The sequence below is a fragment of the Manacus vitellinus genome, unplaced genomic scaffold, assembly GCF_001715985.3.
Source record: "Manacus vitellinus isolate BGI_N305 unplaced genomic scaffold, ASM171598v3 scaffold_1_pilon, whole genome shotgun sequence".
NCBI classification, from domain to species: domain Eukaryota; kingdom Metazoa; phylum Chordata; class Aves; order Passeriformes; family Pipridae; genus Manacus; species Manacus vitellinus.
In genome coordinates, this window is record NW_021939396.1 from 36,448,132 (window position 1) to 36,471,465 (window position 23,334).

General features: G+C 36.7%; 1 protein-coding gene across 1 annotated transcript in view; it reads right to left on the reverse strand.

Annotated features, from left to right (window-relative positions):
- Positions 1 to 5,158: 5,158 nt before the first annotated feature.
- Positions 5,159 to 23,334, reverse strand: part of RAB2A (RAB2A, member RAS oncogene family) — a 30,935-nt gene continuing 12,759 nt past the window's right edge. The window contains exons 4-8 of the mRNA XM_018079995.1: positions 22,870 to 22,952; positions 21,426 to 21,518; positions 17,767 to 17,878; positions 8,619 to 8,687; positions 5,159 to 6,344 (exon numbers count right to left, since the gene is read on the reverse strand). Coding sequence (XP_017935484.1) covers positions 6,249 to 6,344; positions 8,619 to 8,687; positions 17,767 to 17,878; positions 21,426 to 21,518; positions 22,870 to 22,952 — 453 coding nt within the window. The 3' untranslated portion in view covers positions 5,159 to 6,248. The remainder of the gene's footprint in view (positions 6,345 to 8,618; positions 8,688 to 17,766; positions 17,879 to 21,425; positions 21,519 to 22,869; positions 22,953 to 23,334) is intronic.

A 23,334-nucleotide genomic window follows, 5' to 3' on the forward strand; every position in this document is an offset into this window, starting at 1 on the left:
TCTGCTTCATAGCAGTAACTGTGGGACACACCACAAGTGCTTTTGTTTCTGTGCAGGAATGTTTTACTTCTGAAATGAGAGTTGAACAGCACAGGGCAAGGAGGATCAGCAGAGCCCATCTGCTGGATTTCTGTGCACCCCTGATGGCTGACAGACCTTCACCAGTTAGCTTGGGTCAGTCAGCCACGTTTGCTTAGAAGTGGCTGGATTGACTCTCAAGGGCACCAGACACACAGATTCTTTTGTGGTCTGACATTCTCCATGTTAAATACTTTAGACATGAACCTAACCAACAACCCTCTAGTAAGGTCCAGTCATTTTCAGGAATTAAAATGTGATTAAAAAAACCCAGAATCATCTGCTTCCAAATACATTCAAAACAAAGCTTTGCTGTATTTGTATAAAACAACCACAGACAGGTGTTGTACATTGATTCAGGTTTTTTTTTTTGAGCCAGCACTGACAAGTAAATTTGTCCCATGTCCTCTGCTGTTGTTTCTGTACTCATCTCTCCTCCTAAAAGCCATGCATATGACTCATACAAGTTATGGACACTGCCTCAGCTCCCATCTTAGCGCTACAAATGTGCACCTGGTGGAGTGTCCAAACTTACAAGTTCCTTCCTCACAGGTGGCCCAGTACTATGGTCCTCCAGCAGCAACACCAGCCCAGGCAGAGGTGTCAGTGCTCAGGTGCTGGGCAACGCCTTTTAAACTGACAGCTTCTCCTGGGAGACAGACGCAACCCCATGGGTTTTTGTCTTCCCAAGTATACTTATTATTTAACTGTCTTGTAAGCCACATTCCTTCAGACATTTCCTGCGTCTGAAAATATTTTCCCATGCCATAATCAGAACACACACTGTTTACTTGACTGCTTTAACCCAGACAATGTTAAATTGGCAATTGTTAGAGTGGTACCTCTGTCTCTTTTGAGTTGTCCTTGCACTTAAGGATATTCCTGCCTCCCAGTATTTTATGTCTAAATCTAGGAAAGTAAACAATCAGTTTCCAGTTAGTTTGATACATAGAACTGTGCTTAGCTTAAGAAAGGCTAATTAGATCCTGCTGTAATTTACAGCAAGTGTACCATAGACCCAAACCATCAACAAGAGTCTGCCCAATATAAACATTTATATCTCTGACTCTGTAACGAAGGAATTTTAAAAATCATAACTATGCTGTGGGGGTAAAAAACCCCCAACAAACACTGATGCATTGATTTATCTACATTCGTGCTGCTATGGACAATTTTACAAGAACTGTAATTTGGGACAGGAATTCAAATGCATGTGCGGACTTTTAAAAAAGCTTTGAAGTAGGTTTTCCCTACACCTTATTTCACCTCTGTGTCACAGAGCATAGGATGTAGCACTTAAATTCCATGTCTGCGTATCAGATACATGTTACAGTTTAGTTATCAAATCAAATACTTATCACCATGATATGGAGATTTGCAACCAAACAAGTTTTTAAAACTTATTTTTAAGTGAACAGTATAGCTGACGGTATAGAATAGCCATTTCTTTACTCAGCCTTCCCATAGCAACACTGTGTTTTTTTAGGCTGGGGTATAACAGACTATGGAGTACGCTGGTTTTGCCTTCTCCAGCTTGGATTGCCTGCGGTAACATTGCTACAGCAACAATCTCTTTCCTCAAGCCAACGCTAAAGCAGGAACACTTCCCCCCCGCCCCCCCTCCTCCAGCTGCTAAGCAAAGAATAAACTTTTAGCTTTGCCCCTCCTTTATTGGAAGGGGAATAGGGTAATATGCTGTAATTGGTTTTCCATGTTTGCCAAGAGTCTGTTTCCTCTTATCATCCACAATATTTAACATAAGTCTTGTAATAGTTCCAAAAATAATAAAATCTGTCCCAAGAATAAAAATGATAGATCCACAACATGCTGCTTTTTTTGTCATGGTCTTGGTTTCGTAACATTCTGTTAGTAGTTTTTATTGCCTAATGTTGTGGTTTCTTTCATATGCAGCAGACCCAGTAAAGACATTTCATCAGCTACTTACACAGCAGCAGCCTGGATTATTTACAAATGGAGATTTCAGTAGTGTATTACAATAAATCACCACTGCATACTGTTAAAGTTACATTGCAGCAATGTGGCAGAAGAAAACCCAGAGATTCCAGGGGGAGGAACATTAAGTATATACAAATCATAGGTATGATATCAGCAAACAAATTTATTAAGATATCCAAATAAAACCTGTTAGTCTTCCTGTCTCCCCTATCTCCTCCTATGCAATAGTAGAAGAGTACTAGGCAAATTATATCACCCCACACATGCAAAACAGCACACACAGTATGTGTAACCCATGCAATACTTCCTTCATGTTTTTATATCATGCAGATAGCATATCCCTCTCTCCCTCTGCCCCACCCTTCCATCCCTAAAATAAATGCCCTGTACTGGGCAAATACATAAGCATAGGAGTTACAGATGTGAAGCAGGTAAAGATGTAGAGCAGCACTTTGCTCACAGGACTCAGTTTGAATGAAAGAATATGAAAACAGAAAAGACAAAAAGGAGATAATACAAAAGAGAGACTTGATTTAGAAGGAAAAAAAAAAAAAGACAAAACCAACCAACTAAAAAACCTAAGAAGAAACTTGTAGGACAGTCAGTAGTATCAAAAGAACAGTTCATCAAGAGGAACCACTACGTCAGCCCTCAGCATCTACAAAAGCAATACCCTACAGGTAGCAACTTTGAGAAAAATGCAGGCACATTGGGGTGCTCTCATTAGGAAAGACTGCTTTAAAAAAAGAAAAAAAAAACTCTTCAATGCCTGAAATTGTCTTCTGATATTTCTAGTTGGTTTTTTATTCAGATTCAGTTTAACTGTAACTTTGAGTCTGATAAGAGGTTTTCCTTTCTTCCCAAGAACAGATTTAGTGCTCTAACAGTCACAGGTAAACTCTTAAGGCAGAAATAACTTTCCCAATTTAAATGTATGCCATTTAGCCTAAAACCAATGTGTACTCTTCTAACCTCCCCAATATATAAATACTGCAGCTGAAGGCTCTTCAACGAGCTGCCACCATGAACTGTGTCACAAAAAGCATAACACAGCAGAAAGGATACAACCCTGGAACAGGGGACAGAGCACTCATTGCCTGCTAAGGGCTTCAGACACTCTTGTTATTTTAGCTTATCAGCAAGTGTTTTTGCAGTCATTTTACCTTAACTCACTGCTGAGTCTGATCTCACATAAGTCAGAATGACCGAAGCCAACAGAAACACACAGGTGTGTAAGACGAAGGGGGATTGTCAGTCTTTCTTAAATGACTGCCAAAACTCCTGGAGCTTCTTGTTTTAGTAGGAGAGACAAGTCTTAAGTCATGCTTAGAGGACTTATCACTCCAAATTTACTAACTCCAAAGTTAACTATGGTTTGTACCATATGCTAACTGGGAATAAGGGAAACTGCACCTTGGTACGATTTTTTGGTATCGATACTTTTCCATTACATGTAACAGCTGTACAAGTTGCTGGGAAAAAATAAATGTTTTAGTTCTTTGGTTGTGAAAATGCAACCAATAAAAGCAACTTGAATTCAACACGAAATCTCAACAAGTTATCAGTCACTCATGTTCAAGTAAAACTGAAACCTGTGAAAGAATAACCTTGTTAAAGCACATGTTCTAGAAGTAAACCATCCTGCTAGGTTCTGTGCTATATAATTTTCAAATTCTAATAGGATAAAATAACATCAGGGCTTCTCAAAAAAAACCCCAACAAAACAAAAAAACCAACCCCACAAAAATACAGAGATCTGTAACTGGCAACAAAAGGATTATGTGCGCACAAAGTTTGTGACAAAAAGCCAGCCACAGTGCATGGAAACTTCAGTTTTGTTCTAGCTCCTCTTTGAAAATACCAGATTCTTAACATAATGTACAGTGTAAGACTGACATGTGAGCCAGGACCAACCAGCAGGATCAGCAATCAATTGCACACGTGACGTCAGTAAGTCACAGCATTCCCCCTGCCCCTCACCCCCCAGAAAGCAGCCCTGGTGGCTCTTTGCTATAGTACCTCTAGATTCCTGGGCAGTTTTATACCTCTTCAATGCTTTCAGAAAATGAGAGGCTGTCAGAAGTTTCAGTTTTGTAAATCATCACCACTTAAAACAGTGTGCATTTTTGTTCTTCTTGGGATAGGGTACAAATCCCCCCTCAGCTCTCTTAATGGGCAGTTTTTATGGCTAAGAGAAATTTAGTCCCAGTTGTAATGGAGCTGATGCTGCTACAGAAGAGCACACTTTTTTCACATATTGTCTCAAGCAACTAAGTTCTACAGTGTTGCCAGTTGCAAAAAAACTTCAGATAGTTAATTCAAGCAAGTACTCTAGTTTGTGCACTCCTTGTGAACAGCAAGTTACTACATGCCAGTTTTCCCTTGGCATCCACGGAGTCCAATCCTATGGTTTTACTGTTCAGTCCTTTTTTTTTTCTGTCATGCAACACAATTTTCAAACTTCAACTGAAACAATAAATGTGCTTTATAAATGCAAACTTCACATAATAAACAGTTAACAGTTGAAAGTATCTAAATTGAGTAACCTCTTAATAAATAGTTGAAAACAATTATATTGCATTGCTGATAATGTTCCTAAGTGTGTAGAAAAGAACTGTAAGTTCAGCAACTAACATAAATCCATACTGATTGCCCTTGCCCGTAGATACCAACAAAAGGTTCCACACATTTTTTTAAATTTTATTTAATCTCAGAACCACTGCTGTGTTACACCTGTCAGGCTGAAGTTATTCACTTTGGATGTAAAGTTCTGACAATCAGAACGGGTAACATGAGGATCCCAGTCCTCCCATTGTGTGCTGTGGTCAGTATTGGTCCAGTAAGACAAAGTTTTGCAGTCACTGCCCCCCACTCTCTTTTTTCCCCCCCAATACACGAAGCATGGCCTAGCATTAGTGTCACTCTTTTATCTGCAATTATTTAGATAGGATGAGATGGAAACTCAGTTGTTTGCACAGTTGTAGGAAAAGTGACATGAACACTGTATTTTAACAAATAAACGCTTTAAACACAGGATCTTGTTTTGCACTGTTGCAACCCTTTCACTTGAGGCAAAACCTGCCCTCCCCAACCACCACCATAATAAGTACCAAAACATTTCTAGTTTTGATTTTCATCAAGATTTCCAAACTGGGAGATTTTATTTTCACACCCTCTTCACAATAGACAAGATGCTTACCATATATTTAGGATTACAAGTTGTCACTAAAAGAAAACTTTACACAACCACTATACATTTAGGTTGAAAAACTGTCCTTGCATGAAAAATATACTTAGAAATCAAGTGGTAAACAAGAAAAAACCATTGAGAAAAGATTAATGTTTTTATAATGTGCCATTTTAAATTTATCAACTCCTCCTCTACTTTTCATTCATAGTCTGTTTTTACCTATAGTATTTGTTAAGGCAAACAGCTAATCCATTTCTGAAGAGGTGCTGTGGAAATTGTGGACAAACAGCAAACATTTGGCATTAAAATAGATAGCACGCATGTAGCCTCTAGTAATATACATTAAGCATCTCTCTTGGACTTCAGGATAATGATGGGGAGCATGAACATGCTAACAATGTCAAAAAGGCTTAAAATTTAGCATCCAAGCAATTTCTATTAATGCTTCTGTAGTTTTCAAGCTCTAAGTAGTATAGAATTTATGCAAATGCATTAAAGAATTCTAGCTTGGCAAGTACACCCAAGCAGGTTATTAAACTATATATACAGAAAGTGATAAATACAGAATTAAAAGAGTCCTTCCGCTTCTCTTCATAGCCTTGAAAATTGACAAAAAACTTGAGGACAGCTCTACAATATTAAACATTAGGTAACCGCAGGAGCTGGGAAACCTAACTACACAAACTGATTAAAATACTCAGATGACTTTGTAGTGTTTAATACAATTCAGTTCGTAGTCAAGGGCACAAGACAACATTTAACAAAAATAATCACATCAATTGACCTAGAAATCAAATGTAAATAGATATGAATACAATCTCCAAAATCTGTCTTTAAGTGAACATTAACCATTTATTCAAAGTTATACAAGAATTTGAAGGATAAAGTCTTCTGCAACAGGAAACCAACTTACAAGTTTCATGTCTCAGTTGAATTGAAGTGGAGGCGAGCGGGGCAGGGGGAGGGAAGGGTGAACAAACAAGTTAGTAGGCCCCATCCAGGCAGCTAGAAAGTAAAAACAGGCTCAACAGCAGCCTCCTCCAGCTTGTTGTCCTCCCTGATTGCCTGCAAGTGTTGCATTAGTAGCAGCATGTTGAGGGCCAATTTTTATGCCATTTGCCTGAAATGAAGTTGAATACACAGTGTAAATATTTTAAAAGACTAATATACTTGAAAAGCTGCTTTTTCTGTTTAGAATATAGCAAGTTCTCCTAAGGCATGCAATAAATATAGCAAAGTTTGTAATTTTTTAGTAACGTGTCCTTAGTGATTAAATATAATTTAAAAGAAGATGCCTTCCTTCCTTCCTATTTAAATTTTATCTCCATGTTACACTCTGTAGCTTAAACTCCTAACAAGAAAACTCACAAAGCAAGAATTGTATTTGAATACTACTTGGCATAAGGCTTTAAAAATACGTAGCATTTGTTAAGAATGTATAACCTCTCCCCTCTTGCCAAAACCTCCACTAGTTTAATAGTTTAATATAAAACTTTTCCTCTCTAGACAGCATTTCTTTCTGTGTTGAATCAGCTGTAGAGGCTAAGGGCATACGAGTGTTCTGTGTCATCAATAATTTCTGTGATCCCAAAAGACATGGCTACTTGCCAAGAACCCACACACAGCGTAGCTCTTTCATTCATCAAAATCACACTTATATCTTAACCCTCACTCCCTCAAGTGGATTTTACCTAAAAATACAGCACTTTGAGAAAAGTAATACAGTAGCTTCAGAAATTAAGCTCTTAAGGAAACTCTGCGTCACAGCAAATCTCAGATTTATAGTGCTTGGCAGTTGTTCTGCAGCAGTGGTAGCCTTCGGGTTTCTGGCACTCGCTCAGTATTGACAGCAGCTGATGTGGTTTCTTTTCGCTCTTTGACTCCTCTTTAATAAAAAGCATGCCCTATGGCTCATTGGTTTTGCCCCCTCTGGGCTGATAGCAACTTCTTGAGGAATCAAGGAGCCAGACTTGGCATAAAGCCAAATAAGTAGCACGGACTGTTGGCTCTTGACAGCATATTGCAATCAAAGCTCCATAAGGCACAGTAAAGCAGTCAGCTACTATATGAGACTCAACAGATACAGCGAGCATGCTTGTTCAGAAACTCTGATTGCTCTCCAATTTATATTGCACTACCAACTGCATTTTCTTCAGGAAAAACATGAAAGAAAATTTTAAACTTTTCATCAGTGAACGGAGTTTAAGAAATGTTTCACCAAAACACCACATACACACACACTTTCCAGTCAGAATTAGTGTCTCTGAAGGATTATTATTCAAGTCTTATTTAACTACAAGTTTCCTAATGCAATACTTTGCATACTACTGAAGTTTCTCATTTTTTCCTCTCTGAAGTCATCAGCAATATTTTTAATAGTCTAAGTTTTCTCATGTTGAAATATATTAAGCAGAAAGAGGTGAAGCTATTTAATGGAGTCCTGCCCATTCCCTCACCACTCTAAGGAATTCTGCAAAGACTGTAATGTTTAAGAGAAGCCTCAGACTGACAGTTCCGGACACCCCCACTCACAGAACAGAAACAGAACACAGTGGTGGTGCAGACTTCCATGTGTGGTTTGCCTGAGCACCTCAGCAACGATATTGAGGGACATGCAAGCTAAAATACCAACCTGGACATCAGGAAAGACCGACCACATTGTCAAATTTAAACTTTATGTGGTGTGACTTTTTATGTGAATGTTAACAGAGAGCTTATATGATTTTAACATTTCTATACAACACTAAGATGTCTATTTACCACCACTGAATTTGAATCTGCTTTTTCTATGGCCAAGAACCTCTCCCCAAACTGCTCAAGATTTTCCACAGCACAATAATTTCAAAATTTGAGAGAGACATTATAGGTCTTTCTAAGCTCTTGCATTACACAAGTGCTCCCTCCTCCACGTCTCTACCCCCACTCAAAACAAGCAAAGGGACAGGCCCCAATAATTTGTAATTTCAGTAATGTGTATAGGCAAAATGGCTAATCTTTTATTCCCTACAGTATTCAGCCACCTAAACCAGGAACATTTCAAAAGTCTTTTATGTAACTCTCAAAGCAATCCCTCCCCTACACTGGACAGCTCATGGAGTGCATCTGGCATATCAACATGGTCCCCCATTTACATAGTGGAAAATTATCTTTGAAAACAGATGACACCATATGGAGAAGTGGATGAAAGTGGATTTTCTTCTCTTTTGGGGATTTATATTATTTTGCGATGCTTCATGGATGGATAGGGTCACTTATTTTAATCCATTTTTATCACAATGGCAGACAATTCTATATCCAAATGGAACAGACAAATCTTTTACTGTCCAGCCTTCTAGGGAAGGTGAATTTTGTACCTTTAAAAAGGAAACAGAGTGTTCAAAGTATTAAAAGTTACCTCATTATTAATGTCAAAAACTCCTTCCTGGATTTTCTCGTAGATCTCCTTTGCAGTGTTAATAAATGCCTAAAACAGAGGAAAAAAGACCACAAACACAATGAATGAGATATCCTTTGGTGTAAGATGCACTAATTGGAATTCAATCTCATGTGCAATTGTTTCAGCAAGACTCTCCTTCCTGACCTCTGCAGGAACAGGTATGACAACAGCATCCTATGACCTACCCTGAAGCAGCAATGGATCACCTGCTGTTTACAAAAACAGTGGCACTTTCATAACATCTGTATTCTACAATCTGTTGTCCAGTAATTACAGGGAAAAAGTGGTTTTTAAGATATATAAATTACTTCTAAATTATTTATTTCTGACCCTTATGGATAGATTGTGTGGCAGATGGTTTCCCCTACCCTTAATATCTTTGTAATAGGCCACTCTAGATTAGAGTGCTTAGCAACATAAAACCACAGGGTACTTACCATGATGATGTAAGGATGCTGTCTGCTGGATGAAACCTTATGCTATCATTTAATATTCACCTAATTTTAAGAATGTATTCTCTTTAATTAATCTTGCACACAATAGGCAACAGACATCTTAATAAAAGAAAGGAGATGCCCCAGGTTTTATAACAATTTCTATATAAAGATCTATTGTTTTAATTCAGAGAAAATACTTTGACACTCAGGACTGAAAAGGTGACTGATATAAATGTTTTTGGTTAAAGTTTACAATCAATGATTCCATTCTTCATCTCTCATTTAGCTTTATAGGTCAAGTAATGCCTAAAATAATGTATAATTTAGGAGGTAATTAACAGCACCTAGTAATTACAATAAACATACAGTTCTTTTTGTTTTAAAATACCAACACCATGCAATCATACAGGACATGCTACTTTCTGCAGAAGCCTATTATAGCAAATACAGATCTAATTCAAATATAAAAAAGTAAACAGGGTTCATGGAGAGGAACAAATCATACTTTTCCTCATTTCTACACTGGAAGCATTTGACTGCTGAACTTGCCACCAGAGCTTTGTTTCCTAATTAACAGGACTGATATGTTTTCACCTTTAAAGGCCTTACAGCTCCCCAGAGTAATCAATCTACTGCAGCTCAATTACTGCACCAAGCACACACCACAGTCAGTGAAGGAGACTTGAACGACTGGAGCAGGAGCGGAAAGATATGAATATGCATAAACTCTAAGTGGGTGATCGAATCATCACAGAGGGTCATGAGAATTTGCAGCAAAATAATGAGAAGAATTAATCATTGCAGATTCACAAGGCACTTAGGAAGTGAGTTCGTTTTTCAAACACATGTTAAGAGTTGAGGAGAAAAATTGGCTTTCAGCCAACTATGAATTGATTCAAATTCCTCAGAAACTGAAGTTTTACACATAAGAAAAAAATTCAAACTTATCTTTGTTTCTGATAACACACTAATTATTGTAATGGCCTCATACATGGGCCTACTGAAAGGTATAAGTCAAAAACTTTGGAAATTCACACAGCTGGAATCTGCAAGTATACTTGCTTGCTTCTACTTCAGTGGGACATTAAACAGAACTTGAAGTCTTAAAAATGCATTATGATAACTTCATGTAAACAAGCACTTAACAATTGGCACTTCCAATAATTCTAGAACATGCCGGCTAAGTACGCCTAGGCTCTTAGAATTTATGTCATGAGAATTACATTACATCTACAAAAATTACTTCAGAGCAACAAAACTAGCATTTTAACAGACTAGAAACTCCAAACTAACACAACTGATTACAAATTATCTCCTGGATGCTACATTCAAGAACAGATCACTGTAGGAATGCAAGATGCACTGGAAAACAGCACTGCACAAACACAAAAATCCCCCCCCGTTATTACACGTGTAATGTAAAACACAAAGCAAAAGAGCACTGAGTTCAGTGCAGTCTATTTTAATATTAAACATATTGTCTAAGAAACTGTTGACCTGAAAAATCCAATTATTACTTTAATCTGAGTTCTATCATTTAAGTTCTCTCGGAAAGACATATCTGACAGTCACATTCCTATCAGTGATGCTGGTGCACCACACATTAGTGTTAAAACAGCACGTACTGTTATTCCACGTGGCAAAATGCCAGGCTGCACTGGGTCACAGAAATAATTCCTATTTGAAAACAATGGTTTGACAAGAATATAGCACATAATGAGTCTACCTCATGTTCTCTTCTTGGTATGGATTCTGAAAAATTGTTACTAATCAGCCATGAAAAGAGACTTGAATCCCTTGAGACTTCCATTTGTTTCTTGCATCCATGTATTTTAAGTTCACTTACACTTCAAAGTGTAAGCAGACTCAAAATAACCACCTGAGAACATCACTGAAAACAGCAGTCTACTTGCTTTAAGAATATCATATCAGATTTTGGTATTGCATGCTAGTGCCCCAATTAGCAAGGACAAGAAGATGAACTTGGTGTAATTGTCTTCTTCTAAAAATCTCTTTTAATACTGCATGTTCTAACTCTTATCTGGAACATACAGTATACTACAAACTCTTAATTATTTATGGGCAGTTTATCCTATTTGCAGATTAACTGAGTCCTAGATGCAGAAATACAGACCTGTTTCCCCTCAAATCCAGTCTGGATTTATTAGACCATGTGTAAGGGACTGCAAGAACACAGCTGTAGCACTTCACACGCCAACTTGGATCCAGGTGCAGTTTAGCCATTTCCACACAACACAAGACCTCAACCAGTAAGCCCACACGGACTCAGCTGGCTGCCTAGCAAGCCTACTGCAGTTGCACTGTACATTCCCATAACGTTGCTGCTACTAAAACACTACACAAAAACACTTGAACCATTCCATCCCACATCAGCTCAGGCTGAGGTTTATTTTCACCACTCCAGGAGAGACAGTACCAGACTCAGCCTGGATTTATACAAAGTCACCTGAAAGATGGCAAGACTCTAGTACACAGTACCTCTATTACTCAGAAAAGAAGTGAGAGACTTTTGCAAAAACAGTATATTAGATTTCCAAACATAAAAATTCTTGACTACACTTCAGGAAAATTCAAGAAAACAATGTAACTTCAGGAAAATGTCTACATTTAATGTTTAACTCTTGGTTTTAATCTTTCTAAATCACAACTTACTGATCCTTTTATGCACGAGACTACTGAATATACCTGTACCACAGCATTAAAAAAAAAGGTTGTATACAAGTTATTCAGTGATTTGTTTTAATATAATGTGTTTTCCAATTGTGTGCTCATTAAAACTAGGTTCTCAAATAATAGTAATACCCTGTTGAGGAAAACTGTGTTGCTGTACAAGTGGGAAAGTGAGCCTTGCAAGACGTGATCTGCCTGTTGTGTCACGCCTGCACCTACTGCAAAGCTAACAAAAGAGGCTTTTGAGTCACAATATACCAGTATAATATCACTTCAGATTATTTGTATAAGGAGTTTCCTAGATTATATTGCAACATGAGAATCAAGAAGTCTCACAGTGCTCACCTCAAAAAACCCCGAACAACCCAAAACAGAAAACCCCAACTACCAAAGAGGACAGATGCTGCATTTAAGGTAATTAATCCTAAAAACACAGAATGTAGAATTATATCAACTTCAACATTCATCTAATCACACAAGTGAACAAGGTAATGTAGGTTTACTTCCCTAAGACAAAACCAGGAAGAATGAATTCTATAACTGGTAAAAACAATGCAAGAAGTAAGGGAATAAGTTCCTGATACCTCTGTCTTATGGAAGCTGTATGCAGGAGTAATAATAAGCTAAAGGCACCAGAATCCAACTTATAGAACAGCTACAGTTAGTTTTTACTTGTATTGACATATTTACTCATGTCAATAACGTCGCTTCTCTTTCTTAGAAAGTTAATGCTATGACAAGAATTTGAGGACTTAGATACAAGCTGAGCATAACAGGAAAAACTTGTCGATGAATCACTGATACTTTTAAAACTCAGATTTTACAAGTTCATCTTTGCCTAAAATCAGATGCGATCTGCTTCAGCACGGCCAGCTCGTGGAACATGCTGCCCTCTGGTGGCAATGTTAAAACTAAACTTAATGCTTGGCAACAAAAATTGGGCAATCATTAATTCTGGATTCTTTCTTACAATTAAATGAGGAATGTTTAAAGATTAAATACCTCACAAATTCTAAAGCATGACCCTCAGCTCTGTAGTCAGCCAACACCAGGAATTTCCTCCTCCTCTCCAACTTCTCATCTTATCTTTTAGCAATATGATATGATATAGTTAGATTACTCTAGTATTTAAGAATGCATTTGGAAACAGTAATAAACATGGACTACAAATGGATTTACCCCTACAACATTTATCACCACAGTGTGTAAGTGGTGCTGGATGGCTACTTAATATAGTGAGATTCCAAGGGTCTGAGCAGCTGTTTTATGCACACACAGTAAGGCAATACTTTTTACAGTTAAAGGATCTTTCAGAAAGAAGCCTAGTACACTAAAAGGGCTGAAGAGGGGTTAATTATCAAGCAGTAGTAAGGTGCTGTATAATGAACACCAACACATTGGTAGCCTTATATTTTCAGTATAGGTACAAAAGCACAAAACAGAACTTGACAGCAATTTCTTTTTATGTCCCCACTGAGGCACAATTTCCTGATAAACTTACTGGGAACATGTACATTATCTTGAAAAGTCCTGTAGCTGCTGTTGAACAGTTAAAAAGGATAAAATATCTGAGGAAAAAAAAAGATGAAACCCTCAGAACTAAGAATCCATCCTCTCCAGAAATCTACAGGTCAGGCAGGCAGTATCATACACTTCATGCTCTTCTATAAAGCCTGAGACTCTCAATTAACTGAGACCTTTTATTCCCATCATATCACAAGATGCCCAGAAGTCCCAAGAGCTACTGTTCCTTACTGTGTAGTTGGGGCACAGCCCAGGAATTTGCCACAAGAAGCTAAAAGCTGTCAATCTTCACTGGAGACAGGTGTCCTGCCCCTTTTCCCTCCCACAGCTGAACTGACACAAGCTACAACCCCATTTTCTCATGGGAGAAACTAGCTGAAGTTTTACACAGCTCAAACGTCACAGAACTTTAATTTCCAGGAACCTGAAGGAATACTGATACAAGTTAAGATAAACCTAACTGTTGGGTTTTAGTTTGCTTGGTTGTTTTTTTAAAGACTCATGACCTAAAAATCCTGCTTTTTTGCAAGTTCTAGTCAGATTACATCTTGTGTATTACTCTACCTTACTATGAAAAGTATTAACATCCTAGGACTTTCAAGTTTTATTAACTAAACCCCTAAGTACTATACTACCAGGTCAAACAACTGTTTGTTTACCAGCAATTAGTTATGTTCAGAGAGGGGGTGGAAGGGCAATAAAACACACTTCTAAAAATCAGTTCAAATTTAGATGCTGCTAAGAATCTCATCTTTCCATGAAATTTTCATTTTTTCCCTTCAGAATATCATAAAAACCCATCTTCCTTCCCTTATCTGTGCCCAAGCAGTGCCACTGTTGAGGTAATAGGGGCTTTGAATATTCATTACTCATTTAAGTGAAAGTATGAAAGAATCTGCTTGAAGAGAAAACTAAGTTACAGCTGAAACAGAACCACTGAATGACCATCCTGCTCCATGTAGCAGAAGTGCTCCATTGCTCAGTCAAAACCATTAGTCTATTAAGATTTAATCCTAAATAATGAATCCATTATTGCATTCTACTTATGTGCAGGCAACTTGGAATAACACAAACAATGCTCTTAAAAGTTTGGCATAGGGATATATAATCCCCTCCATATGGGAAACAACTCAGTAAAACCGACTCCCACACCAGGAGTCAGTGATACACTGGTACAACTGAAGTGAGACCAGCTTCTGAACAGTGATGGTGTCTGGCACTGCTTTGACCAGCATTCAAAAAACTTTCTGGCTTAAGGTTGGACACATAATTAATAATTATCAATTATTAATTAATAATTACTAATATTAATAATAATATTATTAATATTATTAAGAATTAAATATGGAATGAAAGAATCATGCACAAAGTGCAAATGAAAGAATAATGCTTCCCAAATACAGCTAGGTAACCCTACTTCTTGATAATCAGTGCACATACATGGATTCAAACCACTGATATGCCAGGGACAAAAAGATAAGCACTGTGTGCTGTAAGAGATTGCATGATCACCCTGAGTTCTTGCAGGTGATTCTACTCTGCCTCTACAAGTGTTAAGACACTGCCCAAGCAGAAAGCATTCAGCAAGCCCTGAACTGCAGGTCGCAGATAAGACCAGAATTAACAGTCAAATACTACTCTTGAACTATCAAGGAAGAAACAAATGTGCTAAAATTGTTAATGTCTCTTGCAAATGAGAGAGAAAAATCTTGTGTGTTTTGTGTTGATTTAATGCAAGGTCAGAAAGCAATGGATGTTATGATTAAAACAACTGCAAACCTGCCTATGGTTGGGACTTCAGACTTACACATATACAAGTCCCCCAACAGGCATCACAGTGTTTTCTCAGGCAAAAAAGTAAATAGGCAAGACTGAAGTCTGCAAACAGTACATCAGAGTGCACATCATCCATCCACAATTCAACAAAGTAGAGCAAATATGATAACCAAGATTCTACTGGAAGAAAGCCCTCAGCCGTGCTCGGAGTGTACCAGTATTACCGAAACTCCAATACAGCTTAGAAATCACTAACAAGAAAAAAAACCAAAGAACAAAAGAATCACTTATGTTTTGATAGTTGGCTACCTTGACAGCTTTAGACAGAGGCTAAAAGGAAATCAACAACAAACCCCTGTTTAAATAAATATGATACTGCTGAAAAGACTAGCATTAATGTCCTTGTTCTGCAGTTGAATTATAACCCTGTGCCTAACCCTCCCCCAAAATCCTTCTATCCTCTTGATGATGCAGAAATTCTTTTTGCCTGATACCATTCCACATCCAACATGACGATTTAACTCTGTGGCCACAATGAATACTTAGAAGTCTCCAAAGTAACTATGAAGGAAGAGCCTACACCTACTTGTACTCCCTGCCATCAATTACCTATTGTGCAAACAGGGTAGAAACTTCCCCAACAGCCTTGCATAAGATAAAGAACCAATGGGAAGTTTTCCACTGCTAAACATTTCTATCCAAGCTAAAGGTTATGAGACAATCCTGAAGAACACAATGAGCATTTTATACTGTCTTGAGATCCAAGAACCAAACAGGTCAATGCACTGCTACACCTACAGATTTACTAAGGTATTCCACAGTGTTGGAAATCAGGATTAAACAAAGGAGACAGCTTAAAAACCATTAATGACAGAAGCCAATTAGTTCATATAAAGAAACTACTAAAGATTACGATTTTGCTCCTGTAGCTGTAACTATTCTAAATCATGCCACCTATTTTAGTGTTGACTGAGAACACCATTTAAGAAATGCACTTGACTGTCACTGAAAAGGAGTATATCCTAAAGCTTTTCCATCAGAATTAGAAAGTCAGCACACACACACATCACTCACTCATAATCAGGAGAGAATTCTATTTGAACTTGTTTGATAAAGAACTTTATGCTCATTTGCCTCCTGATAATCAGAGATGCATTAGGTACTGGACAATTCATTCACTAGGACATATTTTTTGACACAAAGAGAGGTGATAATGTTAGAATCAGGTAGTAACAAACCAGATTGAATTCTGCTAAAGCAATGTGCAACTTACTCTAACTTTTTGAAAAAACTAGAATATTTCAAAAGTAAAAGGCTTTACCTCTAAAAGAATACCTCATTGGTTGCACAACATTTTGCGTTTAGGACAACTCTGGAGAAGAATAACGCAGATCAGGTAGTGTAAGAAGCTGAACTATGTCATGCTATTATAAAAAAGGTCACTGTGGATGTATGAACTGAGTATGGGCTTTAAAGACATGTGAAGCAATCTTCCTGCTTTACATAGCACTAACATCTCAGCTGGAGCTCTCTGTTCACCACTGTACTGCGTCTGGCTAGAATGCAGTTAGTTTCCTTTACAGCCTGTATGGTGCTGTGTTTTGGATTTATGACTAAAACAGTATTGATAACTCACTGATGTTTTAGCATTAGCTGAGTGTCAAGGTTTTGTGTTTCTTACTCTGCCCTCCTCCTGCCAGTGATCAGGGTTAGGGTAGGCAAAATCATAAGGGACACAATACAGCTCTAACATGGCCTAAGGGTTATTTCATATAATCTGACATCAAGCTCAAGAATAAAAACTAAAGGGTAGTCAAAGTCACTCTTGCTCACAGTTGGGAGTGACTGCCTTTCTGTAACTCTTCTCCCACGTCTTTCCTTCATTTTTTAAACTCTGTATCTCAGCCCTTGAGTTTTTCTTGCTTTGGTTCTTCTAGTGTTTTCCCCATCCTGCTGGGCAGAGGGACCAAGTGAGCGACTCGGTGGGCATTCAGTTGCTGGCTGAGAGCAGCCCACCACAACCCCTCTTCAAGAAAGGTATGCAGTACATCAAGGTGAGATATGCAAGAACTCACATGTGTCCAGAAATATGAACTATAAGCCAAACTTGAAAAGACTTAAATTCTTTAAAGAAGCAAAAACTGAAAAACTTATTCAAATACATAGCAGACTACAGCAACCAAGACAATGACCTCTTCAGCAGCTCTGTAGAGGACAGAAAAAAGAAGCTGTGTGTGAATTGAAGCAAAGAAGATTCCTACCATGTAGTGGAAAGATGACAACAACACAAATACCAAAGCACTGCAATAGATTGCTCTGAAGAGCTTGTAAAATATTAGAGGCTATAAAACAGGTTAGAGTTACATCTGCCAAGAATACCAGTAGTTTGGCTTGCTTTGGACCAGCATATCTATTCTAGTCTTAGATTTCAGTGCAGACAGAAATTAGCCATTTCTCTGATGAAATACTTATAAAAACCCCACAAGTACATTAATAAATCCCAACAATATAATCAGTGCTGTGCAATCAGGTACAACACAGACATTGTCTTTCTCATAATATAAATTAAAAAGTAGTTCATTCAAGTTAAGGAATCAATGCTCTAGAGAAACAATATCTGTATAAAGTGTAATTCAAAGCAACTGTTTTAGTAAAATGCCAGTGTTCAGCAAAGTTACCTCCTCTACATTGGAAGCAGTTTTGGCAGATGTCTCCATAAAGATAAGTCCATGCTCTCGTGCAAATGCTTCACCCTCTTCTTTCTTGACTTCTCGTCTAGATTCTAAATCACTAAGACGGAAGAAAAAGAAAAAAGTTATTACACGGTCCAACATGTCCATGTAATATTATTCTTCACTGGCAGGCTTATAAGCCTTATAAACCAAGAGCCCCTTCCAGAACTTAGGTAGATATGGATATCTATTCAAGCCCTTACATAAGGTAGAATTATTGTAAGCCTTGCACTTACAGTATGCAGAATAGCCACAGGTATCACACTTGCTTGAGCTATCAATCCTAGCTGACATAAATCAAAGACTTCATGAAATGGCTTTCAACAGGATGAGTGTATACTTATTCAGGTATTCCTTGAATACTAGCTTTAGACATTATCATTTTAGGTATATATTACTCTCTTCTAGTATAACGTTATCTACCAATCCAATACTGTAAAGCTGAGCTGATAAGGGAGTTTTATAAATTATTTCTTAATATTAAAAATAATTTAAAAAATAAAATTCATTTTTCCTATTCAATAGCAAAACTTCATACAGTCCATTTCTGTTTTGATAAAAAGATCTAAAAGCAAGAATAAGTTCTTTTAAACTACATTAGCTGTTCTCTCCCAATAAGCTAGCATTTAGGTTTTGAAAGTCCAGGTCTGACTGTCCAATAGCAAAAGAAATTGAAGTGACTATTAGACAATTTCTTGTTTCCTGCTTTCCAGGCAATTTAGTTGAAAGTTAAATATTACACAAAAGACCAGAAAAAACCCCTCTTGGACTGGACAACTGAAGACAAAACCGTTTCTATAAGTCATATAGACAAGTATGTTACTCTTACTTTTTAAATCTTTAGGAATAGTCCTTCTTTGTAAGTATATTACATCTTAAGCAACAATGGTACACATACATAAATAATAAACACAAAACATATTTTTCAGTAAAGTCTCATCTAAGTTATGCATGTAAAAATATCTCCTCAGATACACATTTTTAAACTAAACAGCATGCAAACAGATATGTTTAATTTGCAGTAAGAATACAAATAAAAAGTATCATACTAGGCTTCAGTGTTTGCCAACCTTGTAATCATACACATATTAAAAATAAATAATACTCACTGTGGCATCTATTTTGCAGCAAAGCAGGTTTTTGTTGCTTTTAACAACTAAATGCTAGCTCAGATGAGTTATAGAGTCAATATAATTCAGCAGATCATTTAAACATTAAAAAAATAGTTTGAAGATAAGGATACAAGAAATGTTTTCTCAGAACAATTTTGAAACTGATGTTCATTATATTTAAGCACCCCCAGTATTAGCTATCTGACATTCTCTTTTTGAACCTAAGCAATGTCTTTATTTGCTAAGATCATGCTACCCTCAAAAATACCTTTCTTAAAACCTTGATTCACTTCTGTCATGGAGATAACGCTGAACACAAACAACTTTTTACTTGAAATAGTGCAGCTGTATCAAAAACTGCAGTGACAGCCCAATCAAAATTCACCACCGATACCTAAACATATTCTTAAAGAGCTTTAACTGCTTCTACTAACCACAGTTGTCTTCCTCTCTCCATTCGAATAATTCGAAGCATTTGGTCTTACTAGATCAATATAGCTATGCTTTGTTCTGGAAAGAAGATTAAGTACAGTATTTGTCATGTTTTAACACTAGTATTTGTCACGTTTTCAACAAACAGCCATTATATTTCAAACTAAATTCTCAACACTCTTAAAATCCAGCCATAAGTCAGTACTACAAACTTATGTCAAATGCACTTCTGGGAGTCATAAGAACAGTATGTATTCCTTCAAAAATATTATGCTAGTATACATGTTCTTCCTTCCATCCATCTCTAGTAGTTTGCCCTACAATAAGAACTTTCAGGATAATGCAAGCAAATTGAAGTTTTCTTCCTGTCCTCCTTGAAAAAAAAACTCCCTTAAAAAGCTTATTGAACTTTAATCCATGTAGCACCTTGATCTGTAACTCAATTTACAGTACAAATTTTAAGAATATTTATTGCTTGAGTAAAACCTGGTTTGACTGGGCATTTCTGAGCTAACTGCAAGCAGCATATTATAATGTACAATTGTGGTAGAGTCTGCATCAGCAGAATGTAAGACATGAAAATTTGGTTTAACAGCTAAGAATAATCAGGAATAGTTACAGATGTCAATTCAGTATGCAAACAGTGCACTTTAATGTTTCTCTCAGAGCCAAATTTTTATTCACAAAGGTATAAATACAGTTGCTCAGGGACATCACGGGCTTACCAAAGCTTCATTTGATAGAACAGATTACATTTTTATATTGTTTTGCGAAGGTTATGCTTATTATATTCCTCAATGAAAAAGAAAGTTGTCAGTCATCTTCCAGATTAGGTATAAAAAAAGTTGACAAACTTCACAATTACTTAATGCTTAACATGTGTTTCAGGAGGAGGTAGCAGCAGTGGGTAGACACAGGGAGAAAAAAGGAAGAAGAGGGGGAAGAAGAAGAAAGTACAGAGTTGAACAGGCCTGAGTAGCAAAACCAGACTCACTCTATCACAAGGCTGTTTCTCAGCAGCATCTAAGAAATGATCTAGTTGTTAATTAAATTTTAAGGAGCAAGCATACATGCCATTATTTCAACTCACATCTTTACCTTCAAAAATTGCTGAGGCGTGGAGACAAGTTCAGGTCAATTAGGTAAAGGCCCATAACTAATGGATTATTAAATACTGAGGTGATGCTTTTGATATTTTGAAAAAATCCTGCATCCAGCAAAAGAATCTAGACATGATGCTACAATTCACTGCATCAAAAACTAGAAAAATTACGGATGAACTTAATGTATTCATTGATGTGTTTATATATAAAGACCTTCACTACAGATCAAAGTCTCAGCATCATAAGGAACCATTTTATAATTTTGGACAGTGTAGCTGATGAGAAGACCAAGTAAATAATTGTTTACAAATTATGTAACACTTCTGAAACTTTTAGTTGTATTTTCATCACCCAGTGAATTCACTAGGAAATGGTGAAAAAGCATTCTCTGCTTCCAACCCTGGAAAAAAGATATAGAATATGGAACAGGCTAATTCAGAAGCATCTCATATAATCATTAAGGTATATACTTTTTACATTTGAGAGAAGTTTCTGAAGTGAATCCTGTGGTATGGGTTTCTGAGTTTTTTTAAATGACATTGTCTCTGCTGTGATTCTTAGCCAAAAACTAAAGCACTTTAGAACATCTCAAATTAGGAATCTTATTCTCTTTATAAGGGAGAGATATAGGTCCTTCTAATTGGTGATTCCAGATGAAAAAAAACATAATGAGAAAGTAATTCACACAGTCCATGACTTCACGCACTCACAGTCAATCCTTTAGAAATAAAATTATTTCTAAAAAAGATACTCAGAACATAAGGTAGTTGATCCATGTGCTGCACATTGTATAGTCTAATTAGAATAGGAGAGGTTTTAGATTTACCACAGAACTATGCCCAGTGACTGAAAGGAATTTAAAGGCAACATTTTTCCTACAAATAAGAAAAAGCCAAAAACTGAAATACAGAGTCATAAATCTTTCCCTCTTACAAAATAATAGCTGATAAAACTTTACCTTTTGTTTCCAATAAGCATTATAACCATGTTGGAATTGGAATGCTGACGAGCATCTTCTAACCAAGTTGTCAAGTGGTTGAAAGTGTCCCTCCTAAGTTATAAAAGAGAAGGAAAATTAAAAACAGTATTTCAAGAAATCCTCTGGCTCTCTTTGTCAGCTTCTCTACTTGAGTAATCAAATAATTTATTAGTACACATGCACCAGGGATAAAAGCTAGTAATCCCTTTGTGAGAGGTGGAATAGTTGAACAAAAATTTTGTAAACAAGGAGCATTAATGAACTCTGCCTAAAAAGTAACTGAAAACATGTTTGCTACAAAGAGTAAAGAGGATTCTTATAGCTGTAAGAATCTATAATTTTATATACATATAAAATCTGCTGAACAGAATTTTAAAAGTCCCCAACAGCTTCAGCAATTCAAACAACAGTACAAATACTCATATAGTAATGCTTTTTCTACTTAAGGTAAAAAATGATTGCTAATTTTCTGAGTTTATAAATTGAATAATAACTTTGGCAGTAAAGTCTTTTAAAGTGAGATATACTAATGTGGCATGTTACAGTTTTTACAGAACGTATACATTAAAAATTAAATCTCACACTTGCAGAGTGATTTTAAAATACTAATCAGAGTAAACCCATTTATTTACAAATCAAAGATTCATTTATTGGAAATCCAGTGGAAAGAATATGTTACTTCCCGATATTTAAACATAAACTGGGAACAAAAAGAAAAACATTTAGGAAATCTCTAGTAAAAAGTCATTGCTCAATGCAGCAACAAGAGTCAGGATCCACAAAAGGAGGCAAGCAACTTCTGAAAATGTTCAGGCTCCAAAATATTCTTAAGCCAGCCACAGTACCCACAATTTTACAGATTACAAGCTGTATATAGAGACTTTATTCAATACAGCAGGAAAATCTTTATAACTTCTGAACAGCTACTAAAAAAATTAACACATTAAGACCTCATAAACACAGCAACAGTAGAGGTTTCTTGGTATCTTTTGTAACCCAACTTCTATGTTTTACTATTTTACTCCTTTGCAGAATGGCACATCAGTAAAATAATCTGTTATAATTAAAGAAAAATTAATGCTCATGATAATAAAAACATTAGAAAGGAATTAATGAAATATTTTCAGGTCTTTCTCAATAAAGATAATCCAGAGGTTGATGGTCAAATAGTAAAAAAATATTTTGTTTCATTCTTCCTGAGCCTTTATGTATACTTTTTCTTTACTACTATACAGAGAAAATTGGAAGTATATACATTACATAGGCTATTTCTTGATTTTTGAGCACTTGAGGAAAGCTGACACAATGTTAGACTACAAATATCTATACAAAAAGACAAATTAAATGAGACATTTTAGCACTGCTATATATCATAGGACAATTCTACAAAGACATATCATTGTAATCCAGTTGGCATTCTCACCTTGTAATGTCATACACTAGTAAAGCCCCTGCTGCCCCTCTGTAGTATGATCTTGTAATGGAACGGAAGGACTCCTGTCCTGCCTGTAGAAAACAAGGTGTTATTATTTCATATCTCATATTTATGTTTTGGTCCTGAACACCACAAACTTAGAATCACAGGACCATAGAATTTTACTTTTCAGAAGACAGGGACAAGGAGGAATATGGATGGGAAATCAGAGAGGGGACAACTGGGGACAAAGTCTCCAGCAGTAGCAAGAGAAGGCACATAAGCAGAAGACAGAGACCATAGCACAGTGCTGTTAAAGAAAAAAAAAATCGGAACAAGACCTCTAAACCTTTTTTGGCAATCCCTGACAACCCAATTTACTGAATGGCTTCACAATACATGAATCATTATTAGAGCACAGAATGGACTCCTAGCAACTAAGCTCTGAAGACAAATTTGAAAGGAAGCAAATAA